Genomic DNA, 18,407 nt, shown 5'->3' with positions numbered 1-18,407 from the left:
GGAGAATTCAGATGGGGGAAACGTGCATTCCGAGAGCAGCAAATCCAAGGCACAACCCCCCCCCCCCTGCGTTTTCGCCCCAGGTTTAGCTCTTTGGGAGGTTTGTGCCTTGGATTTGCTGCTCTCTAGATGCACATTTCCCCCATCTGAATTCTCCAAACTCTGCCTGGGGGCTTACTGTTGAGTTTTGAGAATATGGATGGGGGGGGGGGGGAGCGTGCATCTGGTTCCCAACCGGGGGGTCCACGGACCCCCAGGGGTCCGCGAGAACCAAATTAAGCTCCGCGAAACAAAGTTATAAACCCATAATAAATTAATATTTTCAATCAAAAGTTCTCTATTACAAAAATATATATTCAAATATTATTCTAAGTTTAATGTTTAACTAACAGTTATGATTAAAGTCGATTTTCAAATTCCCGGAATTTTTATTTTGAACCGTGGGGTCCCTGCACCGAACCAAAAAGTCCTAGCGGTCCCTGGTCAAAAAAAGGCTGGGAGAGTGGCAAACCCAAGGCAACCCCTCCCAGGCATCAATGGCACCAAAGTCCCAGCCCGTCTGCCGCAAGCCTTTCTTTCCCAGCTGCCTGGGAGGGGGACCCCGCCGGAGCAGCTGCCATGGGGGGTGGGGAAGGGGGGCGGTCCAGGAGGGCAGCCGGAGGGAAGGAGGAAGGGAGGGGGGGTCCGGCGTTGCAGGGTGATGTCAGCCTCGAGGCGGAGCCTTTTAGTTTCGGGCTCCTCGGCGCGGTCCGCACGCGGCTGTCGGGCCAGTCGGTGGGCTGCAGCTCTGGACCATGCAGCCCCTCGAGCCAGGCGCCTCCCCATGGACCCGGGGGACTTTGAGAGCGGAGGCTGCCGGGGGCCTTTGAGCTGGCCCCCCTCTTCCTCCCTCCCGCCCACTGAGCCTGGTGCTGACTTTATTATTTTTATTATTATTTTATCATCATCATCATCAATAACCAGCCTCCTAACCACCACCGCCGGGCATGTGAAGCCCCGAGCATCATGCCAGCAACGCGCCCTTCTCTGGTCCATCACCTCCGCCTCCTCCTGCTCGTGGGGCTGCAGCTCCTGGTGGGCTCTTGGCCTCGGGGCTCCCTGCCCTCCTCCGCCGGCAGATCCCGGGTCGCCGCGGCGGGGCCGCGAGGGTCTGCCGCCCCCACGCCCCCCTTCGCCGCCGCCTCTTCCCTGCTCCCCTCGGAGGGGCCGAGCCGGGAGCCCCCCGCCCCACCCGCCGGCGTCTGGGGTCCTGCAGCCGGAGGACGCCGCGGCAGCCCGGGTGAGCCAGAGGATGGGGAGGGGAGAGGGGGGAGAGGGGGGAGAGGGGAAGCCGCTTGGACACAACAGCAGCTGCTCCCGGGGGGGGGGGTTGCATTATCCCTCCCCTCCCGTTCAGCACATTTTATCCTGTCTGGGGTTGAGGATTCCTGCGGATTAGAGGTGGTCAGGAGCAGACTTCTGCCCGTCTGTCCATCTCTACCCCCCCAACCCCGTGACCCTCCAGGTTTTTTTTTTGGGGGGGGGAGAAGAGAGAGAAGATAGGTCGGCCCAACAACCGCGATCGGACCCTGTCCTGTTCTGCTTCCTCGTGTTCTGCCCTTTCTTATTCTTCCTGGCTTTTGTAGGCACCGAAAGCTTTTGAAATGAAAAGGGATCTGGTTTTAGGGGATTTCAAGGGCTGGGGGGTGGAAGCCGCCTTTAGGCACCGCTTGTCTGCTCTTGGGCTAAGTAAGTAGCCCTGAGCAGCTGCTCTGCTCGCAGCTAGGTCAGACCCTGGGATTATGTCCTTGCAGCCCCAGAAGAGAGAGGGGAGCTGGGGGGAGGAGATGTGTAGGATCAGAGACTGGATGCACGCAATGCAAACTTGCCCTGTTCAAAGGAGCAGGCCATTGACTGCTTCTTAGGATCAAAAGTCCCAAACAAGCATCGGTTGAAAGACAAACCTGTGTTGTACTGTTCCCGAAGTTAAATGTTATGGTCTGATAAGTATTGTTCTTTCCAGATGCTGTAAGCTAGAATTTTAAAAGTATTAGAATTAAGACACTTGGGCTGCTTATGGGTGGATGAGGTTAAATTTAGGGTGCTTGTTGAAAAACTTAAGTAGAGTTTATGGAAGACTGTCACTAAGATAAGTTGCAGGAGATCTAAGGAATAGATCCTTAGAGCCACTTGATTTGGTAAGTGTGCACCATGTTGCAAAACTAGTGCTTGTTTTGGGTGTCCCCCCCCATTATGACCTGTGTTACTACAGTATAGTGAATGAAAGCTTGTGCAGCAAGTAAAAGGAGAGCAGTTTTAGTTCATAATTAATGTTATACTGAATCTGTTATTAACCGGTGAAATATTTTTATATCTGTATTGTTTTTCAATTTTATAGCAGCTTTTCAACACTTTTTAAAGAAAGAGGTGTTAATGATAATAAGGCTAGCACATACCCAGTACACACATATAGAAAGGAGATAAATGTTAACAAATATTTTAGTTTGGGATCATGCTTCTTCTGTGACACCTGAACATGGCAAGCCAATTGCACGGCTCTTGGGGGGCAGGATGAGTTTCACATGTGTTTTTTCAGTTCTGGATTAATGTACATTAGAATCTGCTTATACCCCTGGTAAGTGTAACTGAAAAACAAGCAATCAGTCCTTTTATCTTCTCATTAATTCCCTAAAACTGGACTATAGGAAAATGGTTTCTATTTAGGAATAATAATCCATAGTAAGCAATCAACAGTTGTCATCCCATCAGTGTGAATAGAAGTAGGTTTAAAAGAATAATAAAGTGTGCTACTGAAGCTCTCCCTCAAGCTCTTCTTATTTCAGCTGTAGATGACCCAAGAACTCAGAAGAACACAGTGAAAACTGGGGGAGTAGAATGTCTTGCAGAATGTTGGTAGTCTATGAATACTATGGTATTTTGGGTCATCTAAATAAACTTTGTCCACCACAGGATTGTAGTTCTGGAAGGGTAAAGGAAGCCACTGGATTTCAAACAGTAGTGTCTTTCTAAGGGTATATAAAAGGTCTAGAAATGGGATTTGAATGTTCGAGGTGGGGAGTCACTTTGGTGTGTGTGTGTGTGTTAAGTGCCGTCAAGTCGTTTCCGACTCATGGCGACCCTATGAATCAGTTTCCTCCAAAGTGTCTTATCCTTAACAGCCTTGCTCAGATCTTGCAAATTGAGGGCCGTGGCTTCCTTTATAGAGTCAATCCATCTCTTGTTGGGTCTTCCTCTTTTCCTGCTGCCTTCAATTTTTCCAAGCATGATTGTCTTTTCCAGTGACTCTTGTCTTCTCACAATATTTCCAAACTACAACAGCCTCGGTTTAGTCATTTTAGCTTCTAGGGTCAGTTCAGGCTTGATTTGATCTATAACCCACTGATTTGTTTTTTTGGCAGTCCAGGGTATCTGTAACTTTGGTAGAAACTATAATTTCCTAGCTTTCCTCTGTCATCACAGTTATTGCTGTAAATATAGCGTGGCAACATAAAGATGGAAGGCCACTCACTTGAATTGACTCTGGATGGGAATGATATACAGTAGAATATGTGATGGTAACCAGTTTACTTTTCATGCATGGAAAGTAAGCTAGCAGGGCCCTCAAATGCATGTTAAACTTTGAAGGAGAGGGAGGAATTAATACACACACAGACCATGCTTTGGCAACCCCAGATTTTACTTAGGCCTTTTCTCTAAACCATCACTGTGCAAGAATGAGGGCTGACTAAAGACTTGTGCATTCTGGCACATTTCTCCACCTGGGGGTGGATAGAAAGTTGAGGCTGGAATTGGTCCTTGTCCTTGGGTGATGATGAATTCAACCAAAGCTGACTGATCATTTGTCCATAAGCTCTAGCCACGCAGCACTGGATGCTAGGTACAGGTAATATAAAGAAGAAGAAGAGTTGGTTTTTATATTCCGACTTTCTCTACCTTTTTAAGAGAATCAAACCAGTTTATAATCTCCTTCCCTTCCTCTCCCCACAACAGACACCTTGTGAGGTTGGTGGGGCTGAGAGAGTTCAGAGAGAACTGTGACTAGCCCAAGGTCACCCAGCTGGCTTCATGTGTAGGAGTGGGGAATCCAACCCGATTTTCCAGATTACAGTCCACCGCTCTTAACCACTACACCACTCTGTTCTCCTTTGAGGCATTCAAGGCTTGATTCACAAGTCTGCTTCTGTATGCAGATTACTCTTGCTCGATCTAGAACCGTGTTGGCGAACCTATGGGATGCGTGCTGGACTTGGCACGCCGAGCCCTCTCTGTGGGCACGCGCGGGTAAGCTGAGCAGCTGTCGCGTCTGCCTTCCCTGGACTCCCCGCCGCCCTTTGAACTGCTCCGCGCTGCGGAGCAGTTCAAAGCCCCCCCCTTCCCTAGACTCCCCACCGCCCAGCTTAGGGGCTTTGAACAAACATTAATTGTTCAAAAGCATGCCAAATACAAACTTTTACTTTTCAATAAAAAGTTGTTTGTATCATTGAAAGCTCTGTTATTGTGTTTTTCTTTAGATGTTAATGTATGTGTTATTTTTTCTAAACTAAAACCTCAGTATTCAGGTTAAATTGCCGTGTTGGCACTTTGCGATAAATAAGTGGGTTTTGGGTTGCAGTTTGGGCACTCGGTCTCTAAAAGGTTCGCCATCACTGATCTAGAAGAATAAACTATGATGATGATGATTTGCCAAATGTGGGGGAGACTGTCTCTGTTCGGGGGGCTGAACTTCAGCAAGTACATTCCAAGGCTGCTATATATAATGAATACTTGACTGTCATTGTTACATTCACCTTTGCAACAAGCCTGAAGGTGGATCTAGAGTTGTGCATTGAACTAATCAAAATGTTTAGTCAATTGGTTGATCAGATATTAGTCAGGTACACAGAGTATTAATTTATTTGAATATAACAAAGAGAGGAAGTGGCGCTTAATTCAAAACTGGAGATATGGTGATAAAATTTAATTCTAAACAAAAGTTATGAGCGGTTACTTATACGTAATTACTTGTAGGTTATGTTCATGAATGATATTAAAAGAGGTTGAAGAGTACTTCCTGATATTTGTGCTGCAGTCCCCAAGAGAAACTAGTTACAAATTAAAACCATAAAGTTAAGCAAATTAAACAGCCATTGCTGCCACAACTCTGGATCATTTGGACGGGTTAATCACCCAGCGATATGCTATGAATTGTGTTTAACATCTGTAAAATAAAATAAAAAAGTTTTAAATGTGGTTAGGGTTATGAGGCAAGGCAGATGGGCCTGCTTCTAAATAAAATACCGTATTTTTCACTCCATAAGACGCACTTTTTTCCTCCTCAAACGTGAGGGGAAATGTCTGTGCGTCTTATGGAGTGAATGCCGGCTGGGCGTGTGCGCGTCGGGAAGGCGCGAGCCGGCGTTCCCTGCCCCGACGGCCAGCTGGGAGGCGGGCGGGGCTGCACAGAGCCGTGCGTCGGGATGGCGCGAGCCGCCGATCCCCGCCCCGACAGCCAGCTGGGATGCGGGCGGGGCGCACAGAGCCGGCTCGCGCCGTTCCGACGCGCATGCGCCCAGCCGGCTCTGTGCGGTCCGCCTCCCAGCTGGCCGTCCGGGCGGGGAACGCTGGCTAGCGCCGTCCCGACACGCGGCTCTGTGCGGCCCCGCCCGCCTCCCAGCTGGCCGTCGGGGCGGGAAACGCCGGCTCGCGCCGTCCCGACATGCATGTGCGGCTTTGTGCGGCCCCGCCCGCCTCCCAGCTGGCCGTCGAGGCGGGGAACGCCGGCTCGCGCCGTCCTGACACGCACACACCCAGCCGGCATTCACTCCATAAGACAAGTTTTTAGAGGAGGAAAACAAGATTTTTTCTTGTTTTCCTCCTCTAAAAACTAGGTGCATCTTATGCGTCCTATGGAGCGAAAAATACGGTATGTGGCCACTGACTCCAGCAAGTCAAAAGATCTTTCCATCCTGTCTTTGGTATTCTATGAGACCATGATGCAATCAAGAAGGTGGGCTTCTTGGTGAATTACACATGGTAATTCTTGGTGTTGTGGAACATTAGACAGAGTTTCACCAAGGTCAGATCATTGGCATTCAGCTGATGATGTTTGTCTGATCTGTTGACTACTGTTTCACCCTTGATAGGGATAGGTTATACGTATTGACTCGTTTTGTATATTGGGAGGCCACAATGTCACCACGTGCTCACCTGCCTCCTGTTATAGGTGCGGCATGGGCAATGAGGAAGGGCGAGCAACTACATGCTAGCCTGCAGTGCATGCACTAGGCAGGCAGTGGGCGGGCAGCTGCGCCCTTGTGGTGACGGCGCTCCTCTTAGGAGGTGCTGAAAGTTCAGGAATGGGCTGTGATGCATCATGCAAACCCCTATTTTGAATAATGCTTTTTGTAGGATAGGGTAGGGGGCGCTGGGGTTGAGTTTGTGGAACCAAGGGTGTGGTGGCCCGAAAACTTTGGGAACCACTGGTCTCCGTTGTGACAGCTCTTCAGTGCTTAATTATAAACAATGTGTGCAATATTGCATTTACATTAAAAGGATGCATTACATTAAATATTGCATTTACATTAAAATGTAAATATTGCATTTACATTAAAAGCATCTACATTAAATTCTACATGATAAGAGGCTAGGCAGGGATTCAGAAGACCTTCCTTCAATCTCCAGTGTCTTTTTGTGACCTTAGGAAACTTTGTGCACTTGCTCTTTATCTCAATTTCTATTTGATTATGATGGATGATGAAGAATTTCCTATCTTATATGGGGTGTTTTGAGGACAGATTCCATCAGCCATGAAAGGAATATAGATACATCAGTGCCATTTTAAGCAGAATTACACTAATCTAAGCCCACTGACTGTTTAGGATGACACAGTAAATATCTGTCTGGGCCTTTCTACCTTATTTTTCTTGAAATTGAAAAAAATTATTTGTTACTTAGTTGACATTCTGATTTTATTCTTTATGTTAGAACTCAAGGAAAGACATTTGGGGAATCTGCAGTGGTGTTTCGTACAGGTACATCACTTTCAATATGAAGTATGGGTAGCTATTTTATTGTTACTTACAGAAACACCCTTTGCGGTTGTTAATTATGATTTATAAGAGAGAGAAAAAAGAAGGAACTAGGAGCAAGGGAGAGCAGTTTATTTGACCTTTTAGATCCCAACTCATTTCATGGTGAGCTGTGTCAGTAGATCCCAGTCAGAAACTTCTCTAACTCTGAGAATTAGAAAAGTTTCTGATTGAGATCCCCTGACGAAGTTCACTGTGAAACACGTTGGGATCGAAAAGGTCAAATAAACTGCTCTCCCTTGCATCTGGTTCCTTCTTTTTTTCCCTTTCCTATTTGCCCGTGTGGCCTTATTTTCTTCCCTATTGAAGTTTATAACCTGTATTTTCCTAAGACTTACATGTAGGAGGTCTCAAGCAGAGTCTGAGATTGTTTACCCCTCCTTTCAGTGGGAGAAGACAGGATTAGGGGATGTAATTGGATCAGTGGAGGGGCCCCTGCTAGGAACTTGGATTGGTCTTCCAGTATGTTGGTGGCTGAACTGGAACTTGAGCATAGGTGTCCCAGGTGGACTCTCCAGAAACCCAGTGGGTCTCTCCCTTCAGATTCCAAATGAGCTCTCTCTCACTCAATATCAGTTTCTTGTTGGTTGTTCTGAAACATATTATAGATTGCTTAGTCTTGCGAGTTCACTGCCCTATGGCAGGCCCTCTGGGTTATAGAGAAACAGATTAATCATAACTTTTGGCAGCAACATAATAAAAATATGAATTGATATACTGAAGATTCCTTTCTTAGAAACTTGAGGAAATTATCTAGTAAATTACCTCATGTCTGTAGCTTTTCATCCTTTCCTTGATCTTCACCAGGATTCCAGAAGACTCTGATTTGCAGGCTAATCCGTTTCAGGGCTTCCACTGGACTAGTAAGTAAGAACACGCTCCAGGCAAAAGAAACAAAGCATGGTTTAGCTGTTCCTCCCTGTGTAGCTGGAGACAACTGTCCAATGTTGTCTATTTAAAGCAGGGGTGGGGAACCTTTTTCCTGCCAAGGGCCATTTGCACATTTATGACATCATTCAGGGGCCATACCAGGTGGAGATCTCCCGGAGGGAGAGAGGCTAGGGTTGCCAGGTCTCCAGCCACCACCTGGAGGTTGGCAACCCCAGGGGAGGCCATACAGAGAAGGCCTGCAGGGCGCCCCTGCTCCCCCCTCCCAGGCGGGAGGGCAGCCAGCGGTGAGCCCCAGCAAACGAGGCGCCAGGGGGTGCGCCACAGTCGGTGTGGGAGCGCCACAGTCGATCGGCAAGGGAGGAAGGGAGGAAGGAAAACAGAGAAAGAGGAAAAGGGAGGGAGGGAGAAAGAGAGAGGGGGAGAAAGAAAGAAAAGGACGGAGGGAAAGAAAGAAAAGGACGGAGGGAGACAAAGAAAGAGACAGAAAAAGAGGGAGAAAGAGAGGGAGAGAAAGGAGAAAGAGTGACAGAAAAAGAGGAAGAAAAGAGAGAAAAGCCTTCCCAGACACACACACACACACACCTGCACATGCCAGCCCCGTGCAACCGGGCCCCAGCCTCCCCGCCTCCCTCGCCCACACACACACAGTGGCACATGGAGCCCCACGCAACCAGGCCCCAGTCTCCATACCCTCCCCCCCAGAGCCCCCCCCCCCCGAAGCCCGATCTACTCCCGCATGCATGCTCTGCCACCAGGAGCCGCCGGCCTCTTCCCTCCCCCTCGCTGCTCAACAGCCGACAGGCAGAGAGAGGGGCTTACAATGTGCTGCAGCGTTCCTGCACGCCGCGGCTGTAGGGGGCAGCCTTGGGGGACGCGTTCCTCCCCCTCTCCTCTCGCCGACCAACAGCCGACAGTCGCCGAGAGGAGGTCCAAAGGGCGCCGCAGCGGCCCTGTAAGCCGCGGCCCCAGGAAGACCCTCGGGGAGGGCCACCCTGTGCCCCGCCTCTGCAGCAGGGCTTTGGAGCTCCCGAGGGCCACAAAAAATGTCCTCGGCGGCCGTATGCGGCCCCCGGGCCTGAGGTTTCCCATCCCTGATTTAAAGTTTAGTGTTCATTGGGTTCCAGTGAAGAGAAAGGGGGGAGAGAGAGAACAGTGTCCATATACCTGCTCAGGGTTGTTTCTAAGTTGTGAGGAGCCCCCAGGGCCCATAATCCTCCTTGCCACTGTCGCTACTTGTGACTCATGATGGCACTGAAACTCTAGCTTCTATCTCTCCGCTAGTTTTTAAGCACCTTTGTGAACACTGCATCTGAAGAAGTGAGCTGTGGCTCACAAAAGCTCATACCCTACCAGAAAATATTTTTGTTAGTCTTTAAGGTGCTACTGGACTCTTGCCCTTTTTGACTACTGCAAACAGACTAACACGGCTACCCACTGTGAATTAACTGCATCTAGGGTTATAGAAAGATACAAGTACTTCCGGTGAATGTTGCTATGCCTGTATAGTATGGAAAGAAAGATAGTATCTTGGGTGGCCTTGTGGTATGGTGCACGCAGAGGCCAGAGGAAGAGAGAACTGCGCTTTTTGAACAGTAATTTTATAAGTAGATAGCATCAGTGGCGAGTAGTTCAATGAATGCAAGTCTTAGGAGTTTGAGGCTTATAGAAGTGAGTTGTTAATGGGTCTCTTTAGGAGAAGGTACAGAAATCCAGAGAGATATCTGTGGGAAAATGAGCTGCCTGGGAATGTATGGGCGAAGAGTTCATCGCTCTCCATTGCCCTGCTGTTTCACACGAGGCATAGCCAGCAAGTGCTTGGTTGGGGTTGCTCGAAACATTAGCATCCACCCTTCGGGCTGAACTCATAATTAGAGTCCATGAACAAGAAGAAAAAAACTTTCCCACCCAAAAGGGAAATGAGAGGCTATGTTGCTGAGGCAGTCGGCCCAAGTAATAATATAATCGTGGAAGAATGCAGCTCCCTTGGGTAAAGGAAGTTCTAAAAAACTTCAACATGCAGAGCTGTTAAAATAGCTTTTGCTTGTTTGGCTGTAATTTTGTCTCCAGACCCAGGCTTCTGAAATGCCAGCAACAGCACTTGAGGGTTCAGAAATAAGAACAGAAGAGTAAAAGAGCCTTTTTGCAAATGAGATGCAAGATCGTTACCATGATAGAGCTTCTGCAGGTTGTGGGCAGACCTTTGACATCCTGATGCTGCTCTCACTGGTCTTCATTATTAGGGTGGAAGTTTGTGAGGGCTGCAGTCATCCGAGCAATCGCATTTGGAGCCAGCCAAGTGCAGCTGTGATTCTTTTTGAGCTGGGGGAGGTAAGATGGGCAGCAAAGTAGGTACTAAATAGGAGTAAGAAGGGAAGCAAGAAAACTAGCCTAGGCCAAAAAAAAAAAGCACGATGCCACTCAAACTAGATGCGAGCAAGGAGATGGCAGTGATTGCACAGTGCATTGCAAATTATCCAAATGTGATTCTCTAGGAGAAGCAGTGGCTGGGAGCCTTCACGGGGGGAGGGCATGGTATTGTCCTAAAGAAGGGCTGTGTAGCTCAGAATACATTGGGATGAAGATAATTTGTAGTTCTTGAGCAACGAAGTAGGAAGCCCACAAGATGATGAGCAAGTATAAGGCGATAAGAGGGGCTTAAAAGTTAAAGGGTGACTTCCAGGAGCAGAAGAGGAGGCACTTATGTGAGCAGCAACAAGAAATGTTGGGGAGAGCGGGGTAGAAATGTAATAAATAAATAAATTGAGAAAATGCAAAAGGAACGGAAGAGAGACAAATAGACGGAAGGCCCAAAAGGGACCGAGTGCATTTGTGCTAAAGAAGTCAAGAAGTAGAAAACAACCCCCATTCTTATCCCTCCTGGCAAGGCTCTTGTTGCTGGAGATAACTATCTGCCATCTGTTATGTAGCCCTGCCCTTCACTGCTGCCTGGTCACAGAGATGGCCTCCCTGATGGGAGTAATGGGAGAAGCAAGAAGCAGGCAAATGAAGTGTATACATAAACTGGATTTGTTACTTGGTAGACTAAGCAGAGTTTGTTGTACAAAGCACCATTTAAATAATAAATTTTTGTAGTTATTGCAAATGTGTTGGGTTACACTCATTCCATATGAAGCGGGCCTGATTTTGAAATGGAGAACCTGAAGTGATATGACTAATTGAAGAATTTGCCTCAAATTTTAGAGTTTTCAGAGGAGCTGGTCAAAGACACCCAGCAAGACCTAAAATGGGACTTCAGTGAGGCCCATACTTCCTTCCTCATTGGTAATTCAAAGTTCAGAATTCAATGAAGTAACGTATTTTATCACATTTTTGATGTTCAATCTGGACAGTTTGTATCTAGAAGTTTTAAAGTTTCTCACATGCAAAAACCTTTTGCCATTGGTACAAGTTGTAAAAGATGGTATGAAAATTTAGTTAGTGCTTAATACCCCCATTTATCTGTCTTTGGTTCTAATTCGTGTTACAGGGCTTGATGCTGGATTTCAGTGCTCTTCAGGATATTACCAATGTTTATCTAGTGCAGGACCAGCAGATAACAAAAAATAAAGGCTCCTTTAAGCACTAGGTCTTAAAGCTGTAATGTGATCTTAGCTCCGAATAATCATGGAGAGAAATAGGTAAATGTAAACTCGTAAAGAGATGAATGGAACTGGACGGAGCCCTTTCTTTTTAACTGAACACGTCTTGTAGTGGAATGACAGCAATGAAAAGGATACCCTTTCATGCCTATTGACTTGTATTTAAGTATATTTCAAAGACAGGGCTCACAATGTTTGACTTTTATTAAAGAAAATAATCAGCCTTCAGATCTGAAGATTTGTAACCGGCGGAACAACCCATAAATTTATATTGGGTTGCATGTTGGTTATCCTCTGGCCTTATTCGCTATTGAGAAGAGAATATTACGTACCCAAGACTATACAATATCACTTTAGATGAAAGAACCCAGAATGATGACTGTGTTGGGATTCTTTTCATGATAGGGATCTTGCAAAGTAAGAGTCCCTTTTCTTGTTTCAATGAATGTATGTGATTCAGAGCACCTGAATAATTATACTGGTGGTGGTGTGTGTGGGGGGGCTCTTTCCCTTATCTCTTTTATCATTTTAGGAAAACCAGCCATATAAGAGACATAACTACTATTGCTTTCTGTGAATGAGCTTAGCTGGATGTAATTGGTGCACAACAAACCATGATTGTGAGCTTTTGGACTGATGTGATTCCATGCCAAATTGTATTGCCCAGAACTGAAGCATGAAAATGTAAATACGGTGAAGGGCTTTTCCTGGAGACTTCGAAGCAAATTGGCTGCTATATTGGAATTAAAGAGGATCTTCAAGTATGCTCCGTTTATAGAAAGTGATTTGATGTGTACAAGCTGCAGCTGGAGGCAGGGGATCAAAATGCATTAATCTGTTTCACAGACTGATTTTATGAATAGATAAAGCTGCAGTACAGCAGGGTCTAGAATGTGTGTTTTGACATTCACAAGGCACTTTTAGTATAATGCAATTTTAATTGTTTGAGTATTGTGTATATAAACAAATAGATTCTGTTGATTTGTTTGCTGGCATTATCCTAAAAGATTTGGGAAAAGGGGAAGAAAGAGTGGTTATAGGTGGCTACTATTCCTTCGTTTTGGTCACGTCATGAGACGACAAGAGTCACTGGAAAAGACAGTCATGCTAGGAAAAGTTGAGGGCAACAGGAAAAGAGGAAGACCCAACAAGAGATGGATTGACTCAATAAAGGAAGCCACAGCCTTCAATTTGCAAGATCAGAGCAAGGCTGTCAAAGATAGGACATTTTGGAGGACTTTCATTCATAGGGTCGCCATGAGTCGGAAGCGACTTGATGGCACTTAACACACACATTCCTTCCTTACTGTTTGATATGTGTGACAAGCACACTTGGTGTAAAATCAACCTCACACCTGTAGTGCATGCCCTTGTAACATCTAGATTGGATTATTGCAATGCACTCTACATGGGGCTTACCTTGAAGACTCTGGAAACTTCAGTTGGTGCAGAATTCTGTAGCCAGATGGTTGACTGGGGTGGGTCACAGGGACCATATTACTCCAGTCTTGTTATATCTACATTGGCTCCCAACTTGCTTTGGGGCTCCATTCAAGGTATTTACCTTGAATGCCCCATATGGCTTGGGGCCAGCATACCTCAAGGACTACCTCCTCCTATATAAACCTACCCATCCATTGTTGTCATCTTTGGAGGCCCTGCTTTGAATGCCTCTGCCATCCGAGGTTAGAGGTGTGGTAACCTAAGAAACAGCCTTCTCGAGCATGGTGTACCAAAACTTGGGAAATTGCTCCCCAGGGAGATTCGTCTGTCTCCCACTATTATTGGCTTCCACCAGCAGGTGAAGACTTTTTTTGTTTTTCGGTTCTTGTAGGTTATCCGGGCTGTGTGACCATGGTCTTGGTATTTTCTTTCCTGACATTTCGCCAGCAGCTGTGGCAGGCATCTTCAGAGGAGTAACACTGAAGGACAGTGTCTCTCAGTGAACTCTGACCGTGAAAGCCTTCAACAATATTTTTTTTTTGTTTGGCATACCCCCAAAATTACCCTCCTCTCTGGTTTTGGTGTTATGTGTGTAGATGTTTTATTGAATTATTTTATATGTCATTTTAAATGCTGTTTTAATGTTTAAATGTTTTGATGTTTGCCACTTTGGGGATCCTATTTGGGAGGAAAGACAGCATAGAAATTTTAAAGTAATAAACAAACAAATAGTATATGGATAATCCAAGTAAGATCCTGACCACACACATTTTTTTCTCCAAAGACAATATGGTGAGAGTGAAGGCGCCATAACATATGGGAGGATACAGAACAACAAAAAGGGCCTATAATTTTTTAAAGGAAATGCTTAATTTTAAAATAGATAAGCAGCTCCTATAGAACCGGTAGAAGAACTTGGGACTTCGCTGAAGAGCAGAGGACATTTGAAAGGACAAGAGCGTGCCTGGATGTCATGCAGGGTTGGCAAAGGGACTTCTGGCAGAGCCAAGAGCAGTCAGGACGACAGCACAAAGCAGCTTGTTGGGAAAAGAGCCTTGGCAGATCAGAAACCTACTCATGTCCCATAATCTCATACCCGTGTTGTGGCCAAAACGACTTGTGGCTTTTATGGAGACGAATGCAGCAGATGTTAAGTCATGGGGAATATTTAACCCTCCGCTATCTACCACCTTCTTCCTTGCCTTATGGCTTTTAGCTAACATTTGAAACAGGGATTATTGGGCTTTGATTAGCAAAGGAAAAGACTTCCTAAGGTTTGGAGTCTCCCCCCCACACTTTGTGCCAGATGTCAGGATGGCTCATGTCAGGGGGGAAAGGTGCAAATGATAGGGTGTTGAGGTCCATGTGAAGTTCACGCCAATGCAACTACACCCTTCTGAGACAATGTCCTGGAAGGATGTGACTGGCAGAGACTTGAGCGACAGTTCCTCTTTTTTACAGGCAGTGGGAAAGGGGCTGCCGTCTGGAGGAAGACGGTGAAAATAAGCAGATTGTAGCTTGGATGAAAGAGAGGCTCTCACAGCACTGCAGTATGTGGAAGTGAGAAACACCGCATGGGCTTGATTGAGTGCTAGGTGGTACATTTCTTATACCAGTTAAATCAAGGCACTGATCTATGAAGAGGGTTGCCAGGTCTGGGTTGGGAAATTCCTGGAGATTTTGGGGGTGGAGCCTGGAGAGGGCAGGGTTTGGGGCAGGGAGGGATCTAGTGGGGTATAGTGCCATAGAGTCCACCTTCTAAAGCAGCTATTTTCCTCTAGAGGAACTGATCTCTATAACCCGGATACCAGTTTTAATTCCAGGAGATCTCCAGCCACCAGCTGGATACTGTCAACCCTCCCTACAAACCAAGTGAGACCTATGGAATTAAATGAGGCAGGGTTAGGAAAAACGAGTATAATCTTGTTTTTGTTGGTTTGTGGGTTGCAGCCATGCTGAAAAAGCAAGCATTTAACAATGACACCATGCAGCTATTTCATGCTGAGATCACTTTTATTAGGGATATCACCAAGTTAACGGCCTTTTAGTGGATTTAATGATGCTTCCCTAGCTGATTCAAAAGAACAAGTACTACAAAATCTCATTGTAATTTTCTATAGATCCCCACGTACTACATGCCTCTCTGTGTGTCCTATTTAACTAAACTTGCCCTGTGAACATTATGCATGTTGCCCAATCCTGATATATTTCTGGGTCCAGAAAGTGCCACATAAAACTGCAGCTGCTTGAAATGGTAACCCAACGACTGATTCTCCCTCAACACGTATAGCAGATAAAGTGTCAGGCCAGGGGCTGTTTCACACACTTGACTTACTCCCGGTTTTCTTGGTAGTCGATTCACAAGCACTGGAATCGGTTTGGGCACAATTCTTCATGTCTACCCTCTGTCTGCATTCTTCCAGTTGTGGAGTCAGTTTATTTTCTTCTGCACATGACATAAAAATGCATGCAGAAATTGTGCATAAAAATGCATGCAGAAATAAACTGAAGCAGTATGGGACAAAAACCAATGAAAAAACCCTGTGCGTCCCCCCCCCCCGGCATTTTAACAGTTGTGGAGTCAGTTTATTGTCTTCCACACATGCCTTAAATAACCAGGATTTACAAAAAAGTTGGTCTTATAGCATCCCCTTGTAATTATTTTACACATGCTTATATTGAAATATCAATATAATGGCTGCATTTTTTAAATAAAAGGCACTAAAATATTGATATATTGACATACCATTGTAATGAGAGGTCGAGATTCTCTGAATTCCCAGCTTTCATTAAAAAAAAAGCAAGTTTATCCTCTTCCCTTGTAGAGATATAAAGAAAAAGGCATATCTCCATGAGGGAAGGGGGTGTCAAACATAAGGCCCGTGGGCCAGATTTGCCCCCTTGAAAGCTCTTATCTGGCCCGCAAGCCAGCAGAGGCAGCCACCCCCTCCCCAGTCCTCAGGTGTCAATGATCAAAAACTGTCAAATAAAGGAAAATACTGTAACAGTGTTATTGTGTTAAGCATGTTTATATTTTAAGCAAAAAAAGAAGTAAAAAATAATATAATCAATTGGCGTTGTCTGTGTCCTCTATAAAGTTTGTATCTCCAGTACCTGGCATTAAATTTTATGGTACACATGGTCTGGCCCGACCATTTATGTCATATCCAGCCCTCGTAACAAATGAGTTTGACACCCCTCTGCATTAGAGGCTTACTGTGAAAAAAGAAAGAAAGAAAGAAAGCTTGGAATTCCGAAGAATTATCAATACAATGGTTTATTGATATATCGATATTTAGTGCCTTTTAAAAAATCAAATTGCTCCTCTTTATGGCTGGGGGAGAGAGGAGGGAGTGCTTTGACGACGAGGGCAGTTGAGTCATCAAAAAGGGGGCTGGAGGTGAGTGGAAATGGGTGAGACGAAGAAAACCCACAGAAACTTTACGCACGATGGGAAAAGCAACTCAAAAAGGGCTTCTCGAAAAATATCTGGGTAAAAGTGAATTCGAAAGAACCGGAAAGAAACTGGGGGAGAAACAAACAAAAAACGAAGCAAAAACTAAAGGAACATCCATGCAGAAATTGGGATACTGCTTTATCAGGTTCAAATTAGCATGAAGCTTGTTGGGAAACCTTGAGACGGTGTCTCTCTCTCTCTCACACACACACACACACTCGGACCTACCTATCAGAGAGTAAAATGGAGTAGAGATTGATGTGTACTGCCCTGAGCTTCTGGGAGGAAGGGCAAGATAAAAATGTACTAAATTAATAAGAAGGAGCCCCGTGGCGCAGAGTGGTAAGCTGCAGCACTGCAGTCCAAGCTCTGCTCACGACCTGAGTTTGATCCCGATGGAAGTCGGTTTCTGGTAGCCGGCTCAAGGTTGACTCAGCCTTCCATCCTTCCGAGGTCGGTCAAATGAGGACCCAGCTTGCTGGGGGGAAAGGGAAGATGACTGGGGAAGGCACTGGCAAACCACCCCGCAAACAAAGTCTGCCTAGGAAACGTCGGGATGTGACGTCACCCCATGGGTCAGCAATGACCCGGTGCTTGCACAGGGGACCTTTACCTTTTTAAATGAATAAGGTTCCCTTCCTCTGGCCAACTGCTTTTGCGCTCACATTACATGCAGCTGGGATGCAACATTTAGTTTGGTCCTAACATGAGGATCATAGAGTATGCTTCCAACTGCACGCTTAATTTCTCAAAAGTGATATGCTAGGTCTTAGAAGTCTATCAGAAATTTGTACTCCCTGTTGTGGTGTGTGGACACATAGGGGGTTACCGCACTTTGCATTCCCAGCGATGTATTAAGAGTTTGAAAATGTTCTAAAAAACATCGCTTTAAAAGGGTTTTGGGATGCCACGGCTAATAAATGGTTGGAAGACGTCTTCACAGCTAAAGGGGCCAAACAAAGCGCGAACAGTATTTTTTATAACGTTTTCAAACTCTTAATACATCGTTGGGAATACAAAGGGCGGTAACAGCCATAGTCTGCTGTACCAATGTAGTGAGAAGTTGCAGACCTTACCAGAGGTGACATGGGGGCAATCGCAGTATGCGTCTCTGAAACGTATGCTCTGGGCTTGTCTAGTTGTTCAGTCTTTTTGGGAGGAATTACTCATATCAATTTTGTATTAGGATATTCATTGATCTTTGAGGATGCTTATGTAATTTTAACCTATTTGCTTGTCTCCTAGAGACTAACTAATGGTCAATGAAAACGGACGACTTGTGCCTTTGTGTGTGTGTGCGCGCACGCTGTCAAGTCAGTGTCTTTTCTATTGCTGACGTACATTACATTAGAGAGATAAATGCCCACCTCCATTAATCCAATGGATTGAAGACCTTACAACCTTATCAACATTTGAGTGTATGGCACATAGGTGACAATTGTACATGGACATATTTTTAGATATTTGGATATGTATAGATAAATATCTGTGTAGACTTGCCACCATTGCTGTTATATTTTGTTATAACTTTATTTCTGTCATATAAAATTTCTTTCTGTTTGGGGAAAAAAAGGATTGTTGCAATCATGACAGTTTAAATCGATATGAATAATTCTGAACCTGGCTCCTGAATGTGGATCAATAAATCTGCACAATGGTGCCATGTACAGAGAAGAGGGATTTTCCTATACACTTGGAGCAGTACCCCATTTTGCAGAATACAAAAAGAAAAGAAGTTGTGAGGGAATTAAAATCCCCCCAAAATAGAGAACACTGACCAAGGTCTTACGAAACCTCACAAGATCACAGTTGACTTGTGTGTTGCCTAGCAACCCCACACCACAATGGAGGCTTTTGGCCTGGAAAGGCACTGAAGGCATTGAATGGGAAGGTGTGAAGGAAGCAAAAATGGGAGGCAAGGCAGAAAAGGGAGCAAAAAGCAGAGGGAAG

General features: G+C 45.6%; 1 protein-coding gene across 1 annotated transcript in view; it reads left to right on the top strand.

Moving 5' to 3' along the window:
• The first annotated feature begins 1,005 nt into the window (after positions 1 to 1,005).
• Positions 1,006 to 18,407, top strand: part of LOC130487655 (protein HEG homolog 1-like) — a 71,782-nt gene continuing 54,380 nt past the window's right edge. Inside the window, exon 1 of the mRNA XM_056861155.1 lies at positions 1,006 to 1,279. Within this exon, the coding sequence (XP_056717133.1) occupies positions 1,006 to 1,279 (274 nt within the window). The remainder of the gene's footprint in view (positions 1,280 to 18,407) is intronic.

This window comes from Euleptes europaea, chromosome 15, assembly GCF_029931775.1.
Source record: "Euleptes europaea isolate rEulEur1 chromosome 15, rEulEur1.hap1, whole genome shotgun sequence".
NCBI classification, from domain to species: domain Eukaryota; kingdom Metazoa; phylum Chordata; class Lepidosauria; order Squamata; family Sphaerodactylidae; genus Euleptes; species Euleptes europaea.
Note: the sequence above shows the minus strand (reverse complement) of the source record. Positions and strands in the feature narration are given on the sequence as shown.